Here is a 25,330-nt window from a genome sequence, read left to right on the forward strand (position 1 = left end):
CCAGTTCCTCTGGAGTACATTCTACCACAGCCTTCTGCACAATTTACTAATGACTTCATATTAAAAACCACTTTTTGGGATCATTCATTCAGTTTGACAGTGCTGAATTCAATTGAATTATACTTGACTACTATTTTATAACTAATACTTTATCAGAACATTTTGTGGTAACAAATGAGATGTTTGGAAGAATTCAGTTTTCTGTCTGTATAAATTTATATATTAATCAAATTTGTAATCTCTTCAAAGAATATAATTTGGTTTGTTTGATAAGACCTAATTTCAACTAAAACATATTAGCTGGCTTATAATTATATCCTTGACCTTTAATTTCTTACTGTGAGAATTGTTTATTCTTTTGTCTGGGACATATGTTCCACTCAAACTAGTTTATAGCTACTTCAGGTATTATTATCATTTTTATTATTATTATTATTCTAATGCTGGTGATCTTCTTGAACTTTACAAAATACTGCAAAATTTATTCAAAATTAAAAGTTAAATGTGTCCTCAAACTTTTGAACTGTTTTTATATTCTTTGTTTGGACCAGTTGAGTTAAAATGTTTCTTTTGAGAAACATTTGGCTATTTACCATCTATTGGCTATTGGCCATTTACCATCTATTTTGTTACTTATAAGGTAGTACTCCATCAGCCTTATGTATTCAATTATTATCCTACTTCTGTGCAAATACAGAACGGTATTTATAGAAGAATATTATGAATGGAAGACTATAAAAAAAAAAGTGTTGTCCTTTTCAAGGCTGCTATTTCTTAGTTTTTTGAAAAGCTAAAGAGACAGCTTTTCTTTTTCTAGCTTGCAGAAAATACAGATGCATTTTAAGTTGGCAGTGTTTCTTGACTACACACACACACACACACACACACACACACACACAAATAAGAAGATAGGGTGGTCTGAGATGTTCCTGTCTTTTGTTGTAACAGAGAATATAGTCCTGAAATGAAAACAGGGAAAGGAAATAGCATTGTCCACCTGTGGGCTGTTTGTTTTCAGGTTATAGTCAGATGGTATTATGACCAGTAATTTATATATGGCAAATTTTAGCCAAAGTAATATGAGTTATATATGTAATATACTGCATAGTTATGGAGTAGAAATAAACCATTTTGTGAGCTTAAAAAAAAAAAAAAAAAAAAAAAAAAAAAGTAAATTTGTGCTAGCACAGGAATATTTAGTAGAATTAGTGGAATAGAGTACATCAATATAGAGTACTCTGATATTACAGGAAAAGGAAAATAAACAGGACTGAATGTCACTGAATGTCAAAGACAAGAATACTTTCACTGGCAATTTTCGAATATTTAAAAATTTCTCTGTGACTTTGACAGATACAACAGTTTCCACTTTGTTTTCTTCTCAGTTCCATTTTAATATATTCTATCAAGCTGGAATAATATATTGTAAAAGCATGTGCTGTTTTTAAAGCTTTTAAAGCTAAGCAATTCTGTAGATTTGTTATTATTATTGCAATTTTTTTGTTCACCACAATATTTTCAGTTTTCTTAGTTTTTTTTTCCCAAAACTTTGTTTTATAAAACATGTTTCAGCTTCCGCTTGATTAATGTCTCCTTCAGTACTCCTCTTATTTTTTCAAGTATTGAGACTTAGGAACGTACCTAGGCAGTCAGTTATCCTGACAGAAAGTTGTCTAATCGTGCTACTAAGGCATTTTTGGGACCAACTTAGCAGTGCTTGACGTTATTTTAATATTTATGAGTTTTTATTCCTGGTTATCAATCACAGGCTCTTATGCTATTTGCTTCACCCCCTGTGACATCATCACACACTTTCTCCTATAAATTCTCTAATCTATTTGCACAGAGCAGGCTGAAAATTATCCACCTCATGCATTGTGTCTTGGGGCTGTATTTAAAAAATAATGTCTTTCCATACCATTAAGTAGATCTATTTCTAAACCAGTGCCTTTTTTGCATAATGTCCAAATCCTGTCACCTGACAGGAGATTATGTGATCTGAATCCTACTACCTTGACAGGTTTATGGCCTTCAGAAGCAACCAGGCATTTCTATGGTCTAGAACTTGGAATAAGACTAAAAGCCTTTTGACTGTGATTTATGGCCTAAATTTTCTGTGAAAGGCTTTATGCATATTTAATGGTATCTTCCTGTCACATCTTATATGAGATACCTAGTTGTGTAATTCCTTGGAGATAATTTATGTTGATATTTTATTTTATGGCTGAGCTAAATACGTTTGTGCTTGTTGACAGCATCATAGACAAAGACTCTATTCCACATTTCGAGGTGGGGGAATAGAAACTCGACCTATGAACCATTTCTACTTCATTACTAATACAGACTGTATTAGTGTGCTGTGAGAAAGAAATTCAGCATGATTCATTTCGARGATTTATAAAGAACAAATTAGAAACAATAAGCTAATGTGGTGGGCAAGCAGCAAATCCATCCCAGATTTATACTGTTTAGTTTATTGGAAGATATTTACTCACTTATATATCAAAATGCACACATGCATGCAATTGGAGAAATGTTTTGTCACACATTGTTACATACCTACAGAACTGTAGCTCAGCAGTCAGACAGTAAAGGTGGCATAGTCTTGCCTTTTAACATAAGGGCATGTGTTTATACATTACAGATAAGAGAACAAGCAAGAATATAACAGATATGCTCTTTTTCTCATGTGTTTGTGATAAACCAGAAAAGGTCCCAAAGGTGGTGGCTATCAGTGAAGTATGCAGACAGCATTCCTCCAAACATCTTGAAATTATTTTTTTCCTAACAGTTACTCTTGTAGCTATAAGATGAACAATAAATGTGTATTGCAACTACTTTCTCAGAATTCTCACACTATGTTCATGTAAGCACTACTACAGAAACATTCCTGCAACTTACTTGGATATTATTTTTATGACTCCTTTGGGATGAAGGAAAAGAAAGGGAAATCATCAAATCACACCACAACATTTAAGAAATTAGGTGAATGTTTTGAAAGAATTAAGACATTATTTCATTTAGCACTGGCATATGATATAAACATATTAGCATGTGGTATGTTAATAACAGAAACTAGGTCTCTCCATACTTGCAGTAAGGATAACACCTTTTACTTTTAAATAGAAAATTGGAGCACACTTCTGGCTACAGTTTTTGGAAGCRTCCTGAAGTGCTATAAACTCTGGAATGACTGCTAAGTTTATTAAAAAGATCCTAATTATTGTTTATTTATCTGTTTTGCAGCATAAAACCTGTTGATTCCAAATTCAGATACATAAAGCAACATTTAATTAGTTTCAGGTTTTATAAAACAGTTATTTCTTACTCATTTGGAATAGTACAAGCTATATTATAAAACTGGATGATTCAGAAGGAAAACAGATGYGTTTTTATGGATTTGTAATTTGGTTAAAATTCATAGAGAGTGAGATATTTTACTCAGTGCTAATGAAACATTTGGAATTTCTGCCCTCCAGCACTTGATGCTTCTGTTGTTCCATTGCTAAACAGCAGTTTAACAGCAGCAGAGAGTGCAAGAGAAATTTTCTGTGTTGTTCCTCATTTTGACAGAGGGCAAGACCCAATGAAGAAGGCATTATTGGAAGGTTTCTTCTTTCTCTTTCTTGCAAATATTCCAACGTGCAAAATAATTCATTAGTGCAAAAAAAAAAATGAAACTTGGGGGAAGGTGAGAGCGCTCTCAGGAGGACTGTATATACATATAAAAACGTAAATGAAGAACAGAAATTAAACCACTGTTTTAAGTGAGAGAAATCATGCTGATAATAGTGGAGCACAGCAGATTATGGTAAGGCAATTCAAAAAATAACAGAAAGAGTGGAAATTCTATTTATTTATTTGCCATATAATATTACATCTTCCTATATCCCATCCTGTTGCCTGTAATACTTCTTGCTTTACCTCTTGCTTCCACTGGATCAGTCAGTGGAATCAGTGATTCCTATTTCATGGTACAAAGTTTAGTACAGCAAAGGTGAAATGAGATTGTTGACTGCTGACTTTCATCAGCCGGAATATTCTGATAGAAATTCAAGTAAAATATTTACAGAATCTTAATAACAAAGATGGTGTTTTGATGAGACAAAATAACAGTAAAAAGTTGCTGTCAAATTATGAACAATCAATATTTGGATTTCAGAAGATACTTTTTTTTTTCTGTTATTGTGAAAAATATTACCAAAAGTATTTCACCACATCAATACATAAGGCAGAAAATGTGTCTTTTTGCTTTTTTTTTCCACCTTCRATTTTTAAAGGACTTGTCCTCTTACTGCAACAATCTAAGAAATTCTTCAGATGTTAAGTTTTCTGTTGATTCCTATTTTACTTATGAGTGTTGGGGCATCAAATTAGCATTTTATAAAAATATTTCATTTAGCTTTCATGGTATTTAGTCATAAGAGAGAAGAAAAGTCTCTCTCTCTGTAGAAAAGTGACATTTTATTGTAGCATTCAACACTGCTTCACTTTAACAGTATTACTGCTACTTTCCACTTATGTAAGAATATTTCATTTTTGTGCCAGAAAGTCTTAGGTATAAAAAGTCATTATCACCCTCATTTTATCAAGGAATAACTGAGTAATACAGGTTACATACTGCATCTAAGGTCATACATATAATGAGCTTGCTCATTACAATCAAGTACATTCAACAGAGAATTAAAACAAAAATAGTAGAGGATGGGTAGAAGCAAGCCAAACACCCCAGAACTCTCTTATCATCATTTTGTCAGATAGTGCCCTGATAAATAAAAATATCCAGATTTTTACACATCTGATGCTCTTTTATTTTTGAATTAAAGAGCAAGAGAAATGGTGTACTGTATGAGTCTTTTCACTAGCAATTTTCAGTAAAAGCCCAATGACTTCTAGAGTGGTGATTGTTCTTCCTTATCCTTTGAACAAGACAAGTTTGAAGGACTTCCTTAGTAGCAAGGTAATTGCTTTTAATAATGTGTCTCCCATTGCTGCCTGCTAATGTTTAAAGCACATGGGTGTATTAAGCTTTTGCCACACTCTGTTCTAATAAACATCACAATTTCATTATATCAGGTTTGTGACAACTATACTTGTGTGCTTGTTCTAGATATGGTACTCTTTTAAATTTTTCTCTAAGACTATTACGTTGCCAAGTACTTTAATGGCCATGTTGTAAACAGCTTATTCTATGGAATACTGAGCTCTAAATATTTAAAATATCTSCAGTTGTATTTGCATCCTTTTTATTTTCCTCAATCAGGAAAAAAAGCAACAGATAGCAAATGAGTACAATAAGTTTTCATTGCTCTCAAATGTCCAAAATCCAAACACCGTACTCCTTAAAAATGTTGCTATACTATCTAACAGTTCACTTCTGCACTTTCCCAAGGTTAGTATTAAACATCATATCAACTTCAAAGTACCATAGTTGTGTTAGAGCAATACAGAACAGTAACTTTAAATATTAGTTTTGCATTTTGTTTTTATCTGTTTCTCTTGTCTTTACGTTCTGCAATAAATTTCTTCAAAGTTCAAATGTACTTTTATAGGAACTGATGAAAATTGCATAATTTCTAATTTATCTACACAATTTCTGTGTATGAAAATGCCACATTTTTTTTAGTGGATTATGAAACATACTGTTCATAAAAGGCTACAGGAATTAGCTTGGGAGTGGTTAAAGTGGGATTCACTTTAACCCCAGTAACTATGATGATTAATCATGACTTTATCATTTTGACATACAGAGCTTTATTACATTTACTGTTAATTTGTAGTTTCCATCAGTTTACATTGTAAGTATTTCAGTGAATCAGAAGTTAAAACATATTAATTATTTCATAATTGATGCGTCCTTTCATGATTTTTTTCTTGTTCATTTGTGTTTTCTGTTTTTTCCTACATGCTACAGTCGCAAACATATTGTGGCGAGAACAAGGTACAAATCATTCTTTTTTTGTATTTTTCAGTAAAATGTATTTTTCAGTGAAATGTTTGTCTGCTGTGCCCTGTACAAATTTATTGTTCATAGACTATAGTAATTATCTTCCCCCTTGTAACACTCGGTGGATTTGATTTAACTGACTTGATAACATTTCCAGCCAAACTGTCTGCTGTTGGAATTGATCCTTTTGTATGAATTATTCTTATTTGTCAAAGTTACTATCTTAAACAGTTTCATTCTGAGTGAGGGTCTTGTTTCTTAGTGAGACGTATGATCATGAAGGGCTTCTAAGTTTTGGACTTCCAAGTTTTGGACCTCTCAAGGATAAATATAATGCAATATTTTATATTATTAATATAGAAACCATGAAGTGTCTTTCATCTTGCAAGATGGGTTATTTTGATGTTTGTGTTAATGTTTGCATCTAGCACATTGCAGAAATAAGTGTCACCATGAAAAAGTATAAAATCGCAGTGTTGGCGTGAGATCTCATCTCTTTATGTAGTCTGATTTCAATTTAATGTTACTCTTTAGGAATTCAAATATTTCAACAATAAGAAGTTTTTAGTTACTTCCATTGGAAGCTGCATTGTACTGTAAGTGGCTCAGACTTTTCTGGGAATTCAGTTCAGCTGAGTGATTCTCAAAGAGGTATTTTAAATTAGTTGCAAGATTTGAAAATCAACATTTGGTTTGCTTAGCAGTCTTTGGCATTTTCCAGTGCCTTTGCAAATAGGAAGAACTAGGGTTTTGGATATTCCTCAACTGGTAAACAAATCATTTCACAAATTATAGTGAGCATGAGCTCACTATTACCCTCCTGCTGTATTGGCTTTGCAGTGTACAGTTGACTTGTTCAGAGCTGCGTACCATTTAGCTATTAGCAATTAAGGAAGTATACCMGAAGTTCTAATTTTCAGCTGTATGGCATTCTCACTGCTTTTTGAGGTTTTACTCCCAGACTTATCTTGTGTAAGAAAAGAGAACTGAAAACATTGGCACCCCAAGATTTTTGAAGGACTGTTTTTTCAAGCCAAGTTCTGTGATGCCTTCAGTGATTATAAAGCACTTAGGAAAAATTGAATTCCGTAACAATAAAGACTGATTAAAATAGTAATTTGCCAAGGGACTTATGGAAAGAGTTTTTTCTAATTTTATGAATGCCAGTTTCTCTATAACTGTTGGGAAGTTGAAAGGAAACTAATCCATAATAGGGGACAGGAGTATGAAACAGCAATGTCCCTTGCTACAGTAGATCTTGGTCACTCACATGTTTCTTCTTAGCAAGGCCATTCCAGTGAATGTTGTGGCTGGTYCCAATGATGGAATTCCTTTATAAGAAAACAAAACCTGGAAGATACCAATAAACATCAGCACTAACTTCTGCATCAGATAGTCTTTGTCATTTTCTAGTATATAAGTATTGACAGGAGAGGGAAGGCTGAATAGTGGAGCAACTAAGATCGCCAAACCCTTGATTTGTTTTTTAATACCCACAATATATTTGAATATATATGTCTGTATTTATGTGACATACAGAAAAGCCTTTTCACAACTAGTTGTTATGTAAGTTAATATGTCAGAAATTCTGAAAGTGTTTTGAAGGAGCTTTATAAATTACAATAATAATATATATATATAAAAATATTAGTATAGATATCACAGAATCACAGAATAGTTAAGGTTGGAAGGGACCTCTASAGATCATCTAGTCCAACCTTCCTGCTCAAGCAGGCACACCTAGAGCATGTGGCACAGGGTGGCATCCAGGTGGGTTTTGAAGACCTCCAGAGTAGGAGACTCCACAACCTCCCTGGGCAGCCTGTTCCACTGCTCTGTCACCCTAACAGTTAAGAAGTTGCTCCTCACCTGGAGACGGAACTTCTTGTGCTTCAGCTTGTGGCCATTACCCCTCGTCCTATCGCTGGCCACCRGTGATAACAGCTTGTCCCCTTCCTCCCTGCATTCTCCCTTCCTGAACTTATACATATTAATCATATCCCCTCTGAGCCKTCTCTTCTCCAGAGAAAACAGGCCCAGCTCACTCAGCCTCTCTTCATACGAGAGATGTTCCATTCCCTTAATCATCCTGGTGGCCCTTCTCTGGACCCTCTCCAGAAGCTCCACGTCCCTCTTGTACTGGGGAGCCCAGAACTGCACACAGAAATTAAATGTTATTAAATGTTTTGTTTACAAAAGCAAACACACTCATTTTTTTCAAACCAATGCCAGCCAGTTTTAAACATAGATTCACATTTGTCTACATGCAGCAATATTTGTAAGTATATTATTGTTACACAGCTGCTATATTGTGAAAGCCCTGAGTATTCTCATTTATTTTTTAGTTTTCTTTTTTTGTTATTTTTTTATTTGGTTTGGGAGGGTGGTCATTTATAAATTTCTAAGTTCATTCGCTTTCTCAAAAATAATTGAAGTTACTTTTTCTGTGCCTGAGCTCACAGCTTTATGCATCTTACTGTCTTATAAAGTAATATCTCTGTAATATCTCTGGGGTTCTTAATGCAGACTAGGAATCTGTAGGTGTGGGGAGAGGGAGTGTGTATACGCATATACACACGTACATGCAGTTTTTTTCCCCAAATGCATTAATGTTATTGTTTTCATTATTTTGCTGGATATTAAGGTGTCTTCTCACTTTGTTAAAATAAGATTTGTTTCAGAATTCAGTACTCTTCCATCTTCCTACAAATACTATTGCATCGATGGAAGCTTAGGTCCTGTACCAGGAGGCCCCTATGTCCTTATTACTGTAATCTCTAAGTTAATTGTCGCAATTTATTTAAAAGATAATTTTATGAATGCAATGATAGTCTTCTCCAAAGATTTGGCAAATGTTATCTGATCATTATATCATCCATATAGTATAGGTCAACAAATGTTATCTTAACTGACACATGGAAAACTCAGAAGAATGGGTGATGACAACTGAGCAAGACCACAGATATGATTCCTGATGCTACTGTTTGGGATCCTATGAAACATCATGCCTTTTGTTAAGCAACACTACAGTAAAAGGATTGAATAGTTCTATAAACATTTATGTCTCTTCAAATTTTCATTGAATTTCTGTTCTGGCTGTTCTGGCCTGTTCTAGCTTTTCTATAAAATAAAATACTTCTTTTGCTGTACTGAAATAAACGACATATATAAAGAGTGATTTTTACAGAGATTCAGAACTTGTCTAGCAATCTGATGCAGAAATTATTTTAACTTTTCCATCCCTCGATCCCAAGAATTTATATTCATTTGATTCCATTGTGAATGACTTGCTGGAAAGCACCTCTGTGGAGAGGGATTTGGGAGTTCTAGTTGACGAGTTAACCATGAGGCAGCAGTGTGCCCTGGTAGCCACRAATGCCAGTAAGATCTTGGCCTGCATTAGGAGGAGTGTTGCCAGCTGGTCGGAGGARGGGATCCAGCCCCTCTACTCAGCTCTGGTGAGACTGCACCTGGAGTGCAGTTCTGGGTTCCCCAGTATAAGAGGGACATGGAGCTTCTAGAAAGAGTCCAACGGAAAGCAACCAAGATTATTAAGAGACTGGAGCACCTATCGTATAAGGAAAGACTAGGCGAACTAGGCCTATTCAGCCCGGAAAAGAGAAGACTGAGAGGAAGTTTTGCCCACATGAACAAACACGGGAGAGGAGAATGTAAAGAGGATGGGGTCAAAGAGTGGTCACCACTCTTCTCAGTGGTGACCAGCAACAGAACAAGGGGTAATAGGTATAAATTGAAACACAGGAAGTGTCATCTCCATATGAGGAAGAACTGTGAGGATTGCAGAGCCATGGAACAGGCTGCCCAGAGAGGTTAAGGAGTCTCCTTCTCTGGAGGTCTTCAAAACCCACCTGCATGCCACCCTGTGCCACATGATCRTGTTGGACCTCTTTAGAGGTCGCTTCCAACCTCAACCATTCTGTGATTTCACAAGATCCCTTCCATTATTGCAGCTGCCAAACTACTTACCTCTCCAGATCTATTTTTATAAAGCCACTGACTTGTGCATAGAGAAAATTATGTGAAACATAACAGTTTTATTTTATTTCATTTTATAATCCCCCAGGATTATCTATGTTAACACTACACAGTGACAAATTCATCTCAGACCAGTCGTATGATGACACAAATTCAGCACAAGCTTTCTTGTTTGTTTTAATGATGATTTAATTTTAAACATTTTGATGTCTTTTTGTTCCTAAGGTCTCGGAATTGGGAACATGTTTTATGTTTTTTATGAAGATGGAATCAAAGTAATACAACCAGTGGAATGTGAATTTCAAAGGCATATTAAGCCAAGTGAAAAACTTCTCGGTTTTCAGGTATTTCTTTTTTTAAATTTATTTATAGAGTTTTTTTTTCAATTGTACTTTAATTTGCTGTTTCTTATTCGAGAAATTCAGACATGTCTCTATCAGTTAATAACTATTGTATAATGGTATGCTCTTCTGCTATTGTTTTAAAATAAAATTCCAACTCTCAGTATCTCCTTCAGAACAAATATTCCCAGTACAGCATGCATTTCTACGCTTCTTTTTCTTTGGCTGTTTTTCTCTTTTCCTAGTCCTTTCTGTTAACAGCTTTCTGTCATGATCTCCTAATTGGAGATTTTTGTTTTCCCAGCAGTTAGGTGCATCTCTATAAATCACACACTGAAACTCTATTAAGAACAAGATCTAAACTTTTTTCAATTGTGTCTTTTACTCCATTACTTACTCATTTATATTTTTCTCCCATGAATTTCGTTTTGTTTGTCTATTAAACTGTTATCATGAGTCACATTTCCTAAGCCAGTAAATATTCTTACAGCTTCACCAGCTAGAGATGATTGATGCTTTGAATCAAACTTACAATTTATTATTTTAAATGATCTTACTATCAGTATATGGTTAGCTGATTTCCCCACTTTCCTTGCATTTATGGAACAGTTTCCATATGCAGTGGTATGTAAAATGATAGTGTACTTTCTACTTCCTTTTATTCCTTTGTTTCTTTCTGTATTGCTAATCAAATCTCTAGCTGTTCTTACATGAACATTTGGGTACCAGTCACCCCATTAATACTTGTCCTGTATAATGTATTATCTTTCAAAAATATTTTTTCCTTATGGTTTGGATTTGCATTAATGGCCTTGGAGTGAGAACCAAATTATAGTAATCCATGAACTGTACACATATTTTTTTCCCTAGAACCTAAAGATTGCAGAAGGAACAATAGAACTGTCTTAATAGAATTTTATTTTTCAGCTATCATTATTGATGTCAAAGGCTGCACTCAACAGAAAGGTTTATTTTAGTATGAATAATTATCCTTTGAACTGCTAATCATGCCTTGATTTGTGCTACTTAAGTGAAATTAGGTTGACACGGCCAAAAATAAGCCAAAGAGCTTTTAAACAGCTTTTTTTTTTTTTTTTTTTTTTTTTTTTTTTTTTTTTTTTTTTTTTTTTATCTCTTTTGCTGTTTCTTTAAGAAGTTTGTTATAATTTTATTGGCTTAAAATTCAAAGTAAGTGCAGCCTAAATTTATTGAAATGTGGTGATAATCAGAATGGCTAAGTAAGGCCAATGGTAGACTTAATGCTTTTTATAACTTTAAAATCTAAACTAGTAGTTAAGTCCCTGCATTCCACTTTCCTCACTTCCCCCACCTTCCAAAAAAAGAGAGAAAAGGGAAGTACTTTGTGTGAGAAGCYCCATTTTTAAGTATAAATGTGTCCTTTTCTAGAAGATTTCTGGTTTATGGGTAGTTGTGGTAAATGCACAGCCAGAAATTAAATGCGTGCATGCAACAACATGCACCTTCATGCATGTCGTTTGGCCTATTAAATCCAATAATATTTCTGCTTTTTTTATGAAACTTGAAAATTTCCTCCCTTACTTAGAGTAGTTAATAAATTTAATTTATTCAGTGGTTATTAAGTAAAATTTAATATTTTTCATCACCAGTCTTTAGATAATAGCTGAGTCCTTTGCAGAGTAAAGTCCCTTCACCAAGCTTCTTTGGGAAAATCTGTTTTCTCTTTAAAAATAATCTGGCTCGGGATCTCAGAGTCAGATTGTATCAAACTCAGCTTGTGATCATTAGTTCAGAGTTCAAGAGTTCAAATGATAAGTTCTGTATTATTAATTCTTTTTGTTTCTTCTGTTGTATCATTTTGCTAATTAGAGATGTTATATTTTGTATTTCCCCATTGCTCTATGTATCATTTCACACCTGCAACACCTATCATTGATAAACATTTCCAAAACTTAACTCTTACACGTAAAGGAAATCATTTAATACTTCCTTAGAATTCTTTTGTTTCTTTTTAATTTTTTCTGATTTAGCAATTCAGGTGGTTAGCAAAACATTAGTAGGGCCATTTTATTTTCAAATATTTACTATAGTGTAAGTACAACTCTAAATTGTGTAGCACAGTTTATGTACCAGATGTGATATACACATTATACTGCAACATTTATCCCTAGGGTTCCTGTTTGCTTCTCACCATAGTAAAGTTACCATTGGTTGAGCTCCTTGAGAAGAGTGAACTCAGGTGTTTTTAGGTGCCATTGGGTTATATTGTGAATGCATGTTGCTGTAGTGGGATATGCACATGGTTGGGTATGTTAATTTTGATAAAGGTAAATACAATTTCTCAATAAGTATAAACTTGAGAATCCTCATCTAATTATTTAATTGCCTCTTATGCAACCAAGTGTCAGTAGAGCAAAGCACTTTAGTATGTGCCTAACAGAATAATCAATTAGACTACTAGACTAAGTTTAAACTGAAGCGTGGGACCTCATGCTTTACTGGAGTATCGTTGTCTGTTGAAAATTGTAAACAATTTCCTCTTCTTTACAGAATATCCTGAGCTAATGGAATCTTCTAAATTAATATCACATGAAAATGGACTTTGCTTAGGGAGGGATAGAAATAAGCTTATATCATTTTCCTGATTCAAGTTATTGTTTAGCCTTAACAGCTGTTCATCTAATCTGTTGTCAAATAGATTCTTAATCACGCTCAAAGTAGAATGTTTCAGCATTCAGTGTTGCAGTGTTGTTGTAAAGTATTTGGAGCATATTGCTCACTAACAGGCACTAGCTATTTATCGTCAGGAAATTATGATTATTCAGAGTCTGCAAATTCTAACACATATGGGGAAAAAATCTTCTCTGCAAGTGAATAGCAATTAAAAAAATTATTACTGCCAAAGCAAACAARTAGTAGTGATTAAAAATATGTGGTTGTTGAAACCAGTGGCAAACTTTTCATTGGATTTCAACAAACCCTGATTTCCTCTTCATCACAAGAACAACTACATGATACTCATATTTCACTAAAACATGGCATCTCATGCTTGAAGTTCCATGTGTTCTAAAARTGGGACCAGCACACTCAATTTCAAAATAAAAATGTTTGTTTTGAATTTCTGGTTCTTCTATGATTCGAACAACAGCATCTCAAAAGTACCTGGTATTATATGTAACAAATATATACACTTAYATTTTAAGTTATATAATGATAATTACGTTGTATGTGTATATATTTAAATATATATATTATGATATTGTGATACATTAAATTTGCTCTATGTAGGTTCTTTTACACATATATAACAGAATTTTATATATAAGKCTATGTATATTACACTATATATATTTTATAAAAGCTATAAACATATATATTTATATTCCACATAACATTGGTCAAGTAATTTTCTTTGAGATCATGATTCGGTCCACCCCGATAGCTATATTTACTAGAGTCAATTTAACACATATATGTCATGCTACTGAATAGTAGTTAGAAAGATAGTAACTTCCTAAATGGTTGTGGACATAATTAACACATTTTTCCAGGTCACTAGAATATTTTGTTTCAATTGTACCAACTATATTTTAAATATAAGGCCAAACACATCTAATCCTTGAAAAATCTTCTAGTTTTTCCATATGCTGAAAAACAGTAGTACTTTTCCAAGTATGACAGATGCTTGCCATTCATTTCAAATAGGAATCTTGGAAAACACATGATTATATATGGAAAAAAATAATTTATTTGGAATAGATCTCATCAAAGATAATACAGATTATGTTTGTCTTAATTGTAGAGCAAAATTATCGATGTGACTATATGGCAGAGCAAAGTGCCCGCAGGACAAGAACTTGAAAACACTAGATTTTCTAAAGAAATTTTCTTTCCCTAAAACCTAAAAAAAAATGCAAGATGGTTAATTTACTGGTCTCTTTAAAAAACAACACAAACAAAAGTATAGTGTGATAGCGATCCATAGCTTGATGTTTGCTCACAGCAAGTGAGCAAGAAGCTAATATGGAGTTGGTGGTATAGTAACATCTAGTATATGCCCTGTTGTAAACTGTTCATGTCTCAGATGAGCATGGCATAGATAGATTTTTTTATTTTAGTACTTAAAGAGCTTAATTCAAACCTTATGAAAACACTAAGGTCCTTTGCATAAATGTAAATRCTTAAGTGTAGAACTTACCCACATAATTTTATAAACATAGATTTTCTCTTGAGAGAAATATCTTGCTTCAGGCCACTTTGAAAAACATTCTCCAAGGATTTATTTTCTTCCATCTGTTTGTTTGATATAGGTTTGAGTCGCTTTTTGATTAAGAAGTCATGGGGAATCAACAATGAAATAAATTAATGTTTTATCAGATATGATTTTTTTTCAGAGAGAATAAATTAGGAAAAAAATGCTTACATTTTAATTAAAATAAGAAAATTGTGTGTTTGTTCTTATATTTTAAGTACAAATTATTTTAACCAGTTACCCAACCCCTGGGGAAATTAATATACAGCTTTAGAATTACTGCCTGAAATTCAAAAGAAATCCATATTGTCTAATCAGACAAGTGTTGACTTCTCAAATACAAGATTTCATCTCCACTGATTGAACCTATTTCTAGTACATCTAAATATATGTGAACTTGAATAGCTAGGGAAACAACTGCACAAACTGATTGATGCTGGGGAAAAAGAATGTTTATGAGAATTTTGGTGCAACAGAAATTTTACTGTCATTTCAAAGAAATGTATTTTGAAGGGATTTCTTAGATATTTGGAGCTGAATGAGTTTTGGAAATTTATGATAATATATTTYAGAACCAGTAAATTGCAGTTGTATTTGTATTTTTTTTTCTCTAATTTTGATATGAAAAAAATGTGGCTTTTTACTTGCTGTATTAAAAGTGAAGCAAATTTCTTGAATTATCCATATCCAGTCATATCATTATAGTTTCTAAGTGTGTTGCTTTTTAACTGTGCAAAATAAATCTTACTCTTAGTTATATGTAAGTTCTGTTAACATTCTTGCTTATGTGCCATCTCATGGTGACTGGATTTGGCACCTGTTCATTATAAATGTGATTTCTGAAAGACCTTCTCTTTGTTGAGGTTTAAGAATCTCGCAGAAAGCAGTAGTAGCTATTGATCTCCTGTAAAGAAACTCCATCTTTTAGAGTGGAAATTGATTTATTTTTTATTTAGACTTATCAAGATTGAGTGTATTTTCTCAAATGTACACAGACACAATGGCCAAAGGATGTTGCTGATACAGAAAAGTTAGCACTAAAATACATCATCTGCTTCTTGAAAAAACATTTTATTTAGTACCGAATTTATTGTTCTGTTCCTTTTAAAACTCTGTTGATGTACCAAAATTGTTAACACGATGACCAGTAATGATGTTTCTGAGTGTTTTAAATTATGAATAAGCATTAGAGTTTTTTTTAGTATCATTTGATGAAATCGCTCCTTGCAACTACAGGAAGAAAAATTACAAAGGAAAAGAAGAATAGGTCAGGAAAACAGAAATATAACATATAATTTATCTCCAATCAGAATATTTTTCAGGTCCTCATTTTTACATAAAGCCACTGTAGTCTACTATAGGAAAAATTCATGTTATTTCATAAAAGGAATTTCTAAGGAATATGTCTAAGCACCTTTTTATTTAAATTTAAAATTAAATTTAGAATACCTAACCAAACTTTTACTGAGAATAAATAGAAATAGATTGATAGAGATATATATGTCATGAGTTCRAATGGACTTTCATAGAATGTAACTTTGAAAGATCAGATCCTTTCACTGAAATCAAGAATACTAACATCTGCATGAATGTCTGGAACAGATCTGAAGAACTGGCATGTGATAGAACTACTTGTGAGTATTGTGGTTCTTGCAACATGCACTTCAGCTAATCCCAGTCAATGTCCTAGARATATGCTTACCTATTTCCTCCCCTAAAGTTTTGGGGAATCATATTTCAGAGTTAAACAGCAGCCAAAGTGTAGGTGGTATTTCTATTGCGTTCTTAACTGATTTGACTCTAATTTCTCATACTCTTTTCCTGTTCCTATTGAACCATAGGATGAAGTGTGTCCCAAAGCTGAAGGAGATGCAGTTCAGCGGTGTGTATGGGCGACTGCTGTTAATGTAAAAGACAAGTTCATATACGCAACTCAGCCCACGCTCGACAGAGTGCTCATTGTTGATGTACAGTCTCAGAAAGTTGTACAGGTACCTATGCCTTATTTTTAAATTAATGACCAGTTTGGCCACAAGAAATACTTCTTTTCCATTGTATTAAAAAATCTTTTCTACTTTCTTTGGGCCTTTTTCTTTGGGCCATCTTTGCAAACATTTTGTAGGAATGAAAGTCTTAATTTAGATAGTTCTAGGATATACACATTTTAATTAGACTTTTACTTTCCACTTCACAAAATGCAAATATTTGACACAGAAATTTAGTAAGACAAAGTGTCTTTTGCATGTAGAAATTAACATTAGATTAACATATGCATATTTTGACTGCTTTGTTTTTAGTACTAATGAATACGTTACATCCACTTACACTATAAAAGCTAATGTTATAGACAAAACATCAGAGACTAGGAGCAGCTGTTGGATCATGGCTCCATGGAGCTGAGCATCTCTGAACTGCCTCATCCCGCCTGTGCTGGGCTCTGTGGGCAATCCCTCCTCCTCCTCCTCCTCCTCACTGTGCCATGGCCCAGACCCCAAGCACAGCTGGTATGCGGGTGGCTGAGCCCTTCTGCCTCACACCTTGGGTGCGAAGGAGCTAGATGGAAATTTGACACTCGTGAACAAATTAATGCAGCAGCCCCCATATTACTGTAGACAACTCATCTTCTGACCTGCTGCAGAAAAATGTTATYGAACATGAATGACCTTTTTCAAGGGGTATCTTTCTGCTTTTCAATGAGCCAGTGAACAACCTGGCTTCATTTTGCATTTCCAGAAAGGAAAAAATGAATTCTGCCTAGATGAAGCTGTGGCTTGCAACACCTCAGGGGTACAGTTAAGTATCATCAGCAGTCTCAGCCAGCCATTAGTGCATTATCTTGAGGATCTACATCATTAGTTTAAATTAGGTTCACTTAATTAGCCAGCTGGTACTSTCCTTGACAAACTGGTAAACAAGCTGTGCTTTACAGTTCCATGATGGTGAGACTAAAAAACAATTTCCACCTGCAGTTTTTTTCCTACTACATTGATGGAAATAGAAAAGTAATCCCCAGCATTGTTTGTCTCACAGAAGATATCTCTTAATCAAATATCCTGTCCTCCCGTTTAATACTTTTAAAGTCTTCAATTCCACTCGTAACAAAAGAAACTYGGTGCTAAAATGCCTAAAAGAGTTTGTAATCTTTAGGCACAGATCTCAAAGTTGTACAGAAAACACTTCGGTACTGATCATTATAGTCTGATCTGAAGTCTATCAAAGGTAACAAATATCACTGGAAAAAAATACACTTTTTAATAATGTAAGTATCAACTTCAAAAGATATATCCAGTTTATGAGAACCAAGATATTTGGTGTAGCAACATTGCATTGGTGTTATGCAGTACTGCATAGTAACACGTTGTGTCAGTTTCAGTATGTGGCTTGAGATGGCTCTTCCCTCTTTAGCCATTTTCCATTAATTCATGCAGTTTTTAAACTGATAGACCTAAAGTGATAGACATGGTAGGGAGGTATATTTTTACATGATTTAAAACTTTTCAGTTTCTTAATAGCTTCAATATAATATAATTTTGTTGCCAAGTGTTAATACACATAATGAACAAAAATCACTGCTTGAGCAATTCAGTGACTTTGAATTAATCAGAGGCCTTTTTCAACAACTGATGAGGTAATTTTTAAACATGGTCTGAAAACAGCAGGAAATGTATCTCCAATAATCATTTTAATTCCATCATATATATTGTTTTTCTTTAAAAAAAAAATCTAAGACAATCTGATGACATCTACTTTTACTTTGCTGTAGGCAGTAAGAACAGATCCTGTTCCAGTGAAACTACACTATGATAAATCTCATGATCAAGTCTGGGTGCTGAGCTGGGGAAGCATGGACAAGAATTCACCAACTTTACAGGTGAGTATTTTGATCATATGTTATGATATCTAGATAAGTTGAAGCTTTACATAATTGCAGCATTGGGTGAGTTTTCCTTTAAGCATGACTATAATGACTCTGCAGTGACAGTAAAATGAATTTACGTAACCTGAAATTCAGATCACTTATTTCTCTAAAAAGAGTTAGAGATTATTTTCAGTATCCTTACTGTGAAGTGGGAATATTGAATTGACAGGAGGATATGGGATGTGCTGRAAACTGCAGCATTTTTGTAACAGCTGATCTTTTGAAAGCAACCTCCATTGGTTGCTTTGTTGCTTCTTGTGACTTTTTTTTTAAAGGATACAATGGATTTTAGCTATACATATTCCATTTCCACTAAAATTATGCCTATGTGGAGAAGWACAAGCTAAGACAATTCCATCATTATTTATCAGATGTAAAATATTAAAAATCTTAACTTTTTTTTTTCATTTTCTTTAGAAGTTCATGAAATCTTTCTCCATCTCATGTTTTTTAGATACATTAAGGACGAGAGAAGAAGTCATAAAGGCTTAGAACCTGAGCAGAAAAATTAGTAACATTCGAATACGCCTTTTTAGCACCTACAGATCCTTAGTAGCTTAGCAATTCACAGGAGTTTAGCGGTTGCTTCTCCTTGCAGAACAACTCATAACTGTGTCAGGAGTTTCTTGTTAATTTTTTAAAGGTTACTATTAGCCTCACTGTCATTTTTTCCTATTACATGTAATGGATTTTTGATTTTTATCCAGCCTCAGGTGCGTATATGTAAATATTATGGTGGCTATTAATATATATTTGCATTTTATTCACCCATGAMCATTATGCTTGGAGAAGGATCAATGGGAATTTGAAGAATTTAGGCTTGTAATACCTTAGGTRTCTTAGTACTCACTAAGAACTATCAGAGACTTAGTATTTGAAATGAATAAGTATGGTGGAAAAGGAAGAAAATCAAATCTTTATTAAAAAGAAATAAATATGAAGATTAGGCAATATGTWAAAGAAATTCTGAAATCTGCAGTGCCATTCAACTTTATTCACTGTCATTTGTATACTCTTTTGTTTATACCTGAAGAATAATACAAAAGAAACGGAATGCAGTAGCAATATTGTATTAATTTGTTTGAACATACATTAAATTTTGAAGGAGTATTTCTACAGTGGATAATAATGTTGCCTCATATAGGTGATAACACAAGCCAGTGGGAGTGTTTCTCATCACACAATCCATACTCAGCCTGTGGGAAAGCAGTTTGACAAAGTGGATGACTTTTTCATTCCTACTACCAACCTCATCATTACTCATATACGGTAAGTTTCAGCTCAATTATAATTAACTTTCAAAAGAACTATGCCATTGTCTTCAAAAAAAAAAAATGCAGCTAAAAAGACTTCAAAAATCTGAGACTGTATCCCGCACTTCAGTATTGCTTTAAAATATTCCTCTTCACAAGCTAACTCTACTGAAGTTTTGATGAATAAATGGTGGATAGTAGAACTAAGATATTTACAAGTGTTTCTTCGGTATCCACCAACTACTCCAAAGTCGACTGCTGTCTGTTTCTCCATGTACTAAAGGTAAGAAGTGGTATGATCTGCCTTGCTTGGGAGTTGATAACTGTAGAATTCAATTTCCTAGTTTAGGAACATGAATCTTAACTTGTTAATATTAATTATTAATTTCTCTTACTGCTCCAAGTTGTTTTGCCGTATATTGCATTTGCCATGCTATGTTACATGTATGTTTTTATTTAAGTTATTATTGGACCAGAAAATCCAGTTTATCATTTTGAAAGGACACAATATAATTTAAGTTCTTAATCATTGGTTTGTCACTCTCAGTCYATTTTGGTCTCTGTGTGTTTTCATCAGGCTCTCTGTTTTTAAAATAAGTCATGACTAAGTATATAAAAAAAATTATTTAGTCACATGGATAAAATTGGTCTGATTGCATTGGTGTTTGGTAAATATATAGTTCTTAGAAGTTTCAGTGATTCTTACCATCGCCTATACCAGGAAAACCTATATTTTCTTGGGCCTTGATTGTTATTCTCAGCGAAGGTAGGATTATCTTTGATTTTGCCTGAAGAATAGACAAGCTCTGTCTGTGATAGTATTGTACCAAGTGTGGAAGAAGGAGACCTATAGGAAAGAGAAGGGCACCAAGAGCAAAAGACRGCAAGGTTTAAAATGGATGTAAGGCAGGATGCCATCTCTAAACACATTTCTGTAATTCAGTAGAAAATACACATTCTGTCATTAAACTTATGAGCAAACAGTCCTTAGAAAGTGATTAAATAGTTGTTATATTTGGATTAGATCTGATTTAGATCTATTACTTTATAAAGGAACAAGTAAGGACAGACTGCCACTCATATGAGTGAAATTTAGTTGTTTATATCGATGTCTTAAGGAGGGAAGTTGTTTGGATTTTTATCATTAAGTAAATGCACAGTTAGATGTTCTTGCCTGCATAGCTGCCTACAAACTCTTCATAACTAATGGCTACATGGAAAGCAAAGGGCTAGCAGTGATCTACAGTGACTGACTGACACATTTAATTGAATCTTTGGCCAGTTTTTAAACCGTTGCATGGGGTTGGACACCATCTAGCATGATGTTCAATGGACTCAGTTCAAGCTGTCTTAAAGTATGCAAGTCTATTAAAGTCAAAGCATGACTGCCAGGAAAAAAAAAAAATTGAAAAAACATAATAATCATTTCAATAAATACTGGCATAGCTTTACCATCTTAGATTAGTATATCCTACATGACCAAAAATTTGCTTTGAGTTAGTAAAACTGCCCGCTTTCTTTCATTGAATATAAAACAATTATTCCCAGTTTAAGAAGATGCATTTATGTATAGGAAACATACTCTCTCATAAGGTAATTATACTCCATGATAGATAACTACTCTTGCATTTTTTTTCTGTAAGAGGAGCAGTAGAATAGAAATTACATTTTTTAGGTACCTTAATTTTCCTGAAAATAGGAAACGAAAGATAGGAGCAAACATCTACAAGGGAGTCTGGGAAAAGAAAAATAGACTCAGCCCAAAGGCAGTATAGCCTAATATTAAGTTGTKCTCTTGTTTAAATAGGGCATGTAGGCTCTTTTTGCAGGGGCATGGTGAGTCAGTTACCTTCGGATGATGACTCAGTTCATCTGTCCTATATATGACTTGAGCAGAAAGGAATAAATAATAAGAGAATTAAAGAAGAATAATAAATATGAAATTTTAATTTAGCATGCAATTTGATTTTAATTTTCTAAATTGGTAACTGTGCGCCTTTTCTATAGAAAGGAAAGCTATATACAGAAATACTGTATTTCTCTYTTTGCCCATTTTTTTTCAAGATCTGTTTATATAAAGTGGGTAAGTCATTTAAGAATTTGCCTTTTATATAATACGTCTGACCTTCAAGCACTTCAATTTTTTGGATAAACCAAAATGAACTCTGTGAGCAGTGTGTGAGGAGTTAACTATAATTAACTGTACAAGGTAAATCCATCAATTTAGTGATGATATAGAAAAACKGTCTATTAAATCTACCTTTTCATCAGCCAGTGATAAAAATACTCAGTAACAGCATGTGAGTATTTAGGATGTTAAGTATAAAATAAACCATTCAGGAGAGAACAGGGAGATAACCCCACTGGCTGAGACAGATGACTGGTTAACTACTCAAGGAGATTTTTCACTCTTGGATAAAAGTCAGCTACCAGTTGCAACACCCACTTTTCCAGAAWAATGAACGCTATTTCTAGCTAGATGTATTTGTCACCTGTAAGCTAAAATTTTGGAACATGGAGCAGTTGATGGAATATGCATGGCTTATTAAATCAGCAGCTAGAATAAAATTTGGATGTCTATGTTGAGAAACAAATTTCTAAGCACTAAATGTGTGTCTTGTAACGCTGTGAATTTACAGTTCAGTAATACAGTTAACACAAGCCATCTGCTCCATATTTTATCCAATCAATTCCTCTTCAATCACCTTGAGTATTTTACCTAAAGGATAGGTAAGCTTGTTGACATGTAGGCACTAAAACATGAGTGAATAATTTATAGTTATGGAGGCCGTTAACTTATTCTCTCTTTAATACTTAATATTATGTAAGATGTTCACTCTAAATAATATATATATAGTAGAAACTTAAAGACTTTTAAAAAAAAAAAAAAAAAAAAAAAGAGATGAAACTATACATTTGGGCTACCTGGGCAGATGTTTATTTTATATAGTAAAGAGGAAATGTGCTACCTTCAGTTCTTCAAAAGAAAGTTACACACACGCAAATAGAAATAGATAAAAATATGGTAACTGACAGTTTCGATTAGTTTTAAATTTATCCATTTGTTCTAGTAAGACACACCTTGCTAATGCTACCAGGAATTAATTGTGCAAGACATGTCTGTTGAGAACTGCACTTCAGCTATTCACCAATAGAAATGTTGTCTTACAGTTTTCCAATACTTAAACTTTTAAAAGATTTAACAGATACAGACTTAGTACACTAGATACAAGATCCTCTGAAATATAACTAGTATGAAAAAGTGAAATAATTTTTCCGTACYTTTGAATACTTGCCTTAAAGTATATAATTTAAACTCAGTAACTGTCTGCCTGAACATTAATATCATTTTCAGAGTTAATTCCAAGTGAAGGATGTAAAGTGCATTTTCACTCATTTGGCCTGCAAACAGGCAAATGAAATCACACCATGCACCAGATGGGCTTAAGCAGCAGGCTATCATTTTTACTGAACTGAATTAACTCACTGTGAAGACTACCCTGAAATGTACTAGGTAAAACAGAAATACATTGCTTTGCATGCAGTGACATGCAAGGCTAAACCATCTGTTTTAAGCTCTTGAATACACTAACAGAGGTTGAGAAATCATCAAATGTTTCCTTCGTTTGCAATAAAATAAGGCTAAAGGGTCATGGAGTGTATTTGGTAGCTGAGATGTAAGAGGCTTACCTCATCCAACCAAAAATAATAGCTATTTTACTGATCTCTTGAGTTAATCTAGGTTATGAAAAAGTATTAGCGGTTTTAGTCTGAGGTAGACAATAATTGATCTCAAGGTAAAAATGAATTCTCAAACTGTTTTTTTTTTTTCTACCACAAGATTAAGACAAGATTTGGCTGTACATACAATCTAGCAGAAGTCAGAAGAAATCACTTTTCTTGGTTTCATCACCAGTGAACATAGCATCTATGCTCAGAACACCTATAATGACCCGTCAAAGCATCAGCTAATTAAACTATGTAGGCATCAACCAAAATGAATAGAGGAAGAATGGATCAATTGTTTTATTATCAAGGTCTCTCTCTCTTTTTTTTTTTTTTTTTTTTTTTAAAGTTGGTTTACAGGAATGCACAAGAAAAGAAATTTAATCATTTTGGGTACTGATATAAATTACATTTAATATCGTATTTAATATCATCATTTCAGAGGGTTTCCCTTGGAATGTCTCACTAATATTCTGGTCTCTCTAATAACTTGTTGAGCATCCTTTGCTTCTTGATAGCAAATCCCTGTTTATTCAGACATCCTCAGGCACCGTTAGGTTGGGTTGCCACTCTATGCTAAGGTCTTAAAAATTTCGGTAACTTAATTCTAGAATTTCTGTGTRTTGCTCTGATAAGACCAGTCTGCCTGCTAGCTCTAAGCCTGCCCTTGAGTATTTCTTTATGATGAAAATAAACACCCTTCTTTTTTCTAAACTTTTTGAACTTTTAAAATTCAAGCTGAGAGTCTAAGGAAAGATGAAATTTTCCTTACCTTTTCAGTTGAAGTTTTCTGTGCCTGGTAGTTGTAGAGTATTGCACTAAAATTCTGGAGTCAGTCAGCAACCAAAAGGAGACAATGGTACAAACCATTAATGATAGAAAGAATCCTAACAGGAATTAATAGGAAGAATCTAAATGAAGCTTGTTCTTGCTAGCTGTTGGAGGTCTAGAGATTTTAAAGGGAAGAAATTCTGTGTTCGTCTTGYATGTCCTGAAAAGAACATGGCCAGCTACCAGCAGCTTTTCTTTGCTTTACTTTGGGAAAGCAAATCTTCTTACATGAATTATACCAAGAGAATGAATGTAAGCTGTATTATTTTTTCATAGAGTCATGCCATATTTTTTCAATTCACACACCTTGAAAAAATACTCTTCCCTGACCCTGCCCAGTTGTATTAAAAGGTCATGCGATACTGTGGACACAAAGGCAGATAGGGTGGGATCTCTCATTAATGTTTCATATTCCAATGTCCTCTTTCATTTATTACTGTGAAAAGCATATAAAAAAGCTTATTACCTTGATAGATATGCTGGTTAAAAACTGAGTATATATTTTCAGTATTTGGCCTTCACATTTACCAAGAAGTAAATTTTAATCAGTGAACTCCTCTTTCTGCCAAGACAGTTCAACACAACCAATGATCTTGTCCTTAATTGTCTGTTAATATCTATTCCTTATCATAAAAATAGACATTTGCTATTAGTATATGGGACAACTGCAAAAAGGTGACTGGTAAAATCCTCATGAAAATACATCCTTAGAAGTCTTAGGAGCAAAAGGGCTGATTATTTCAGTTCCACAGTTTCTAAATCGAACTGAACAAAAGATAATTGGAATAAATTAAGATCTATCATTATACCACTGTAAAATGTTAAATGATCTCATGCTAATGGATTCACTCTAACCCTTTAGATATTTTAATCTTTTAGCAAGCATTTTGAATGTCATATAGTTACTTGACTTAACAGTGGAAGAATGAACAATCAACTCACTGGTGAGATGGCTTAGGATATGAATAGAGTTAAAATATTCTCAGTTTGAATTTCTCTCTTCTATTTCTTTGTTGTGGAGGATAATAGGAGAAGAAATTTCTCAAAAATTATACTTACTCATTTACACAAAGCATTCCAAAAACT

General features: G+C 33.6%; 1 protein-coding gene across 1 annotated transcript in view; it reads left to right on the forward strand.

Moving 5' to 3' along the window:
• FSTL5 (follistatin like 5) overlaps positions 1-25,330 on the forward strand; it is a 245,155-nt gene that overhangs the window by 197,941 nt on the left and 21,884 nt on the right. Inside the window, exons 11-15 of the mRNA XM_026041646.1 lie at positions 5,915-5,941; positions 10,169-10,287; positions 16,357-16,506; positions 18,279-18,386; positions 19,579-19,703. Coding sequence (XP_025897431.1) covers positions 5,915-5,941; positions 10,169-10,287; positions 16,357-16,506; positions 18,279-18,386; positions 19,579-19,703 — 529 coding nt within the window. The remainder of the gene's footprint in view (positions 1-5,914; positions 5,942-10,168; positions 10,288-16,356; positions 16,507-18,278; positions 18,387-19,578; positions 19,704-25,330) is intronic.

This window comes from Nothoprocta perdicaria, unplaced genomic scaffold (genome assembly GCF_003342845.1).
Source record: "Nothoprocta perdicaria isolate Ctin4 unplaced genomic scaffold, notPer1 scaffold_29, whole genome shotgun sequence".
Taxonomy (NCBI): Eukaryota; Metazoa; Chordata; class Aves; order Tinamiformes; family Tinamidae; genus Nothoprocta; species Nothoprocta perdicaria.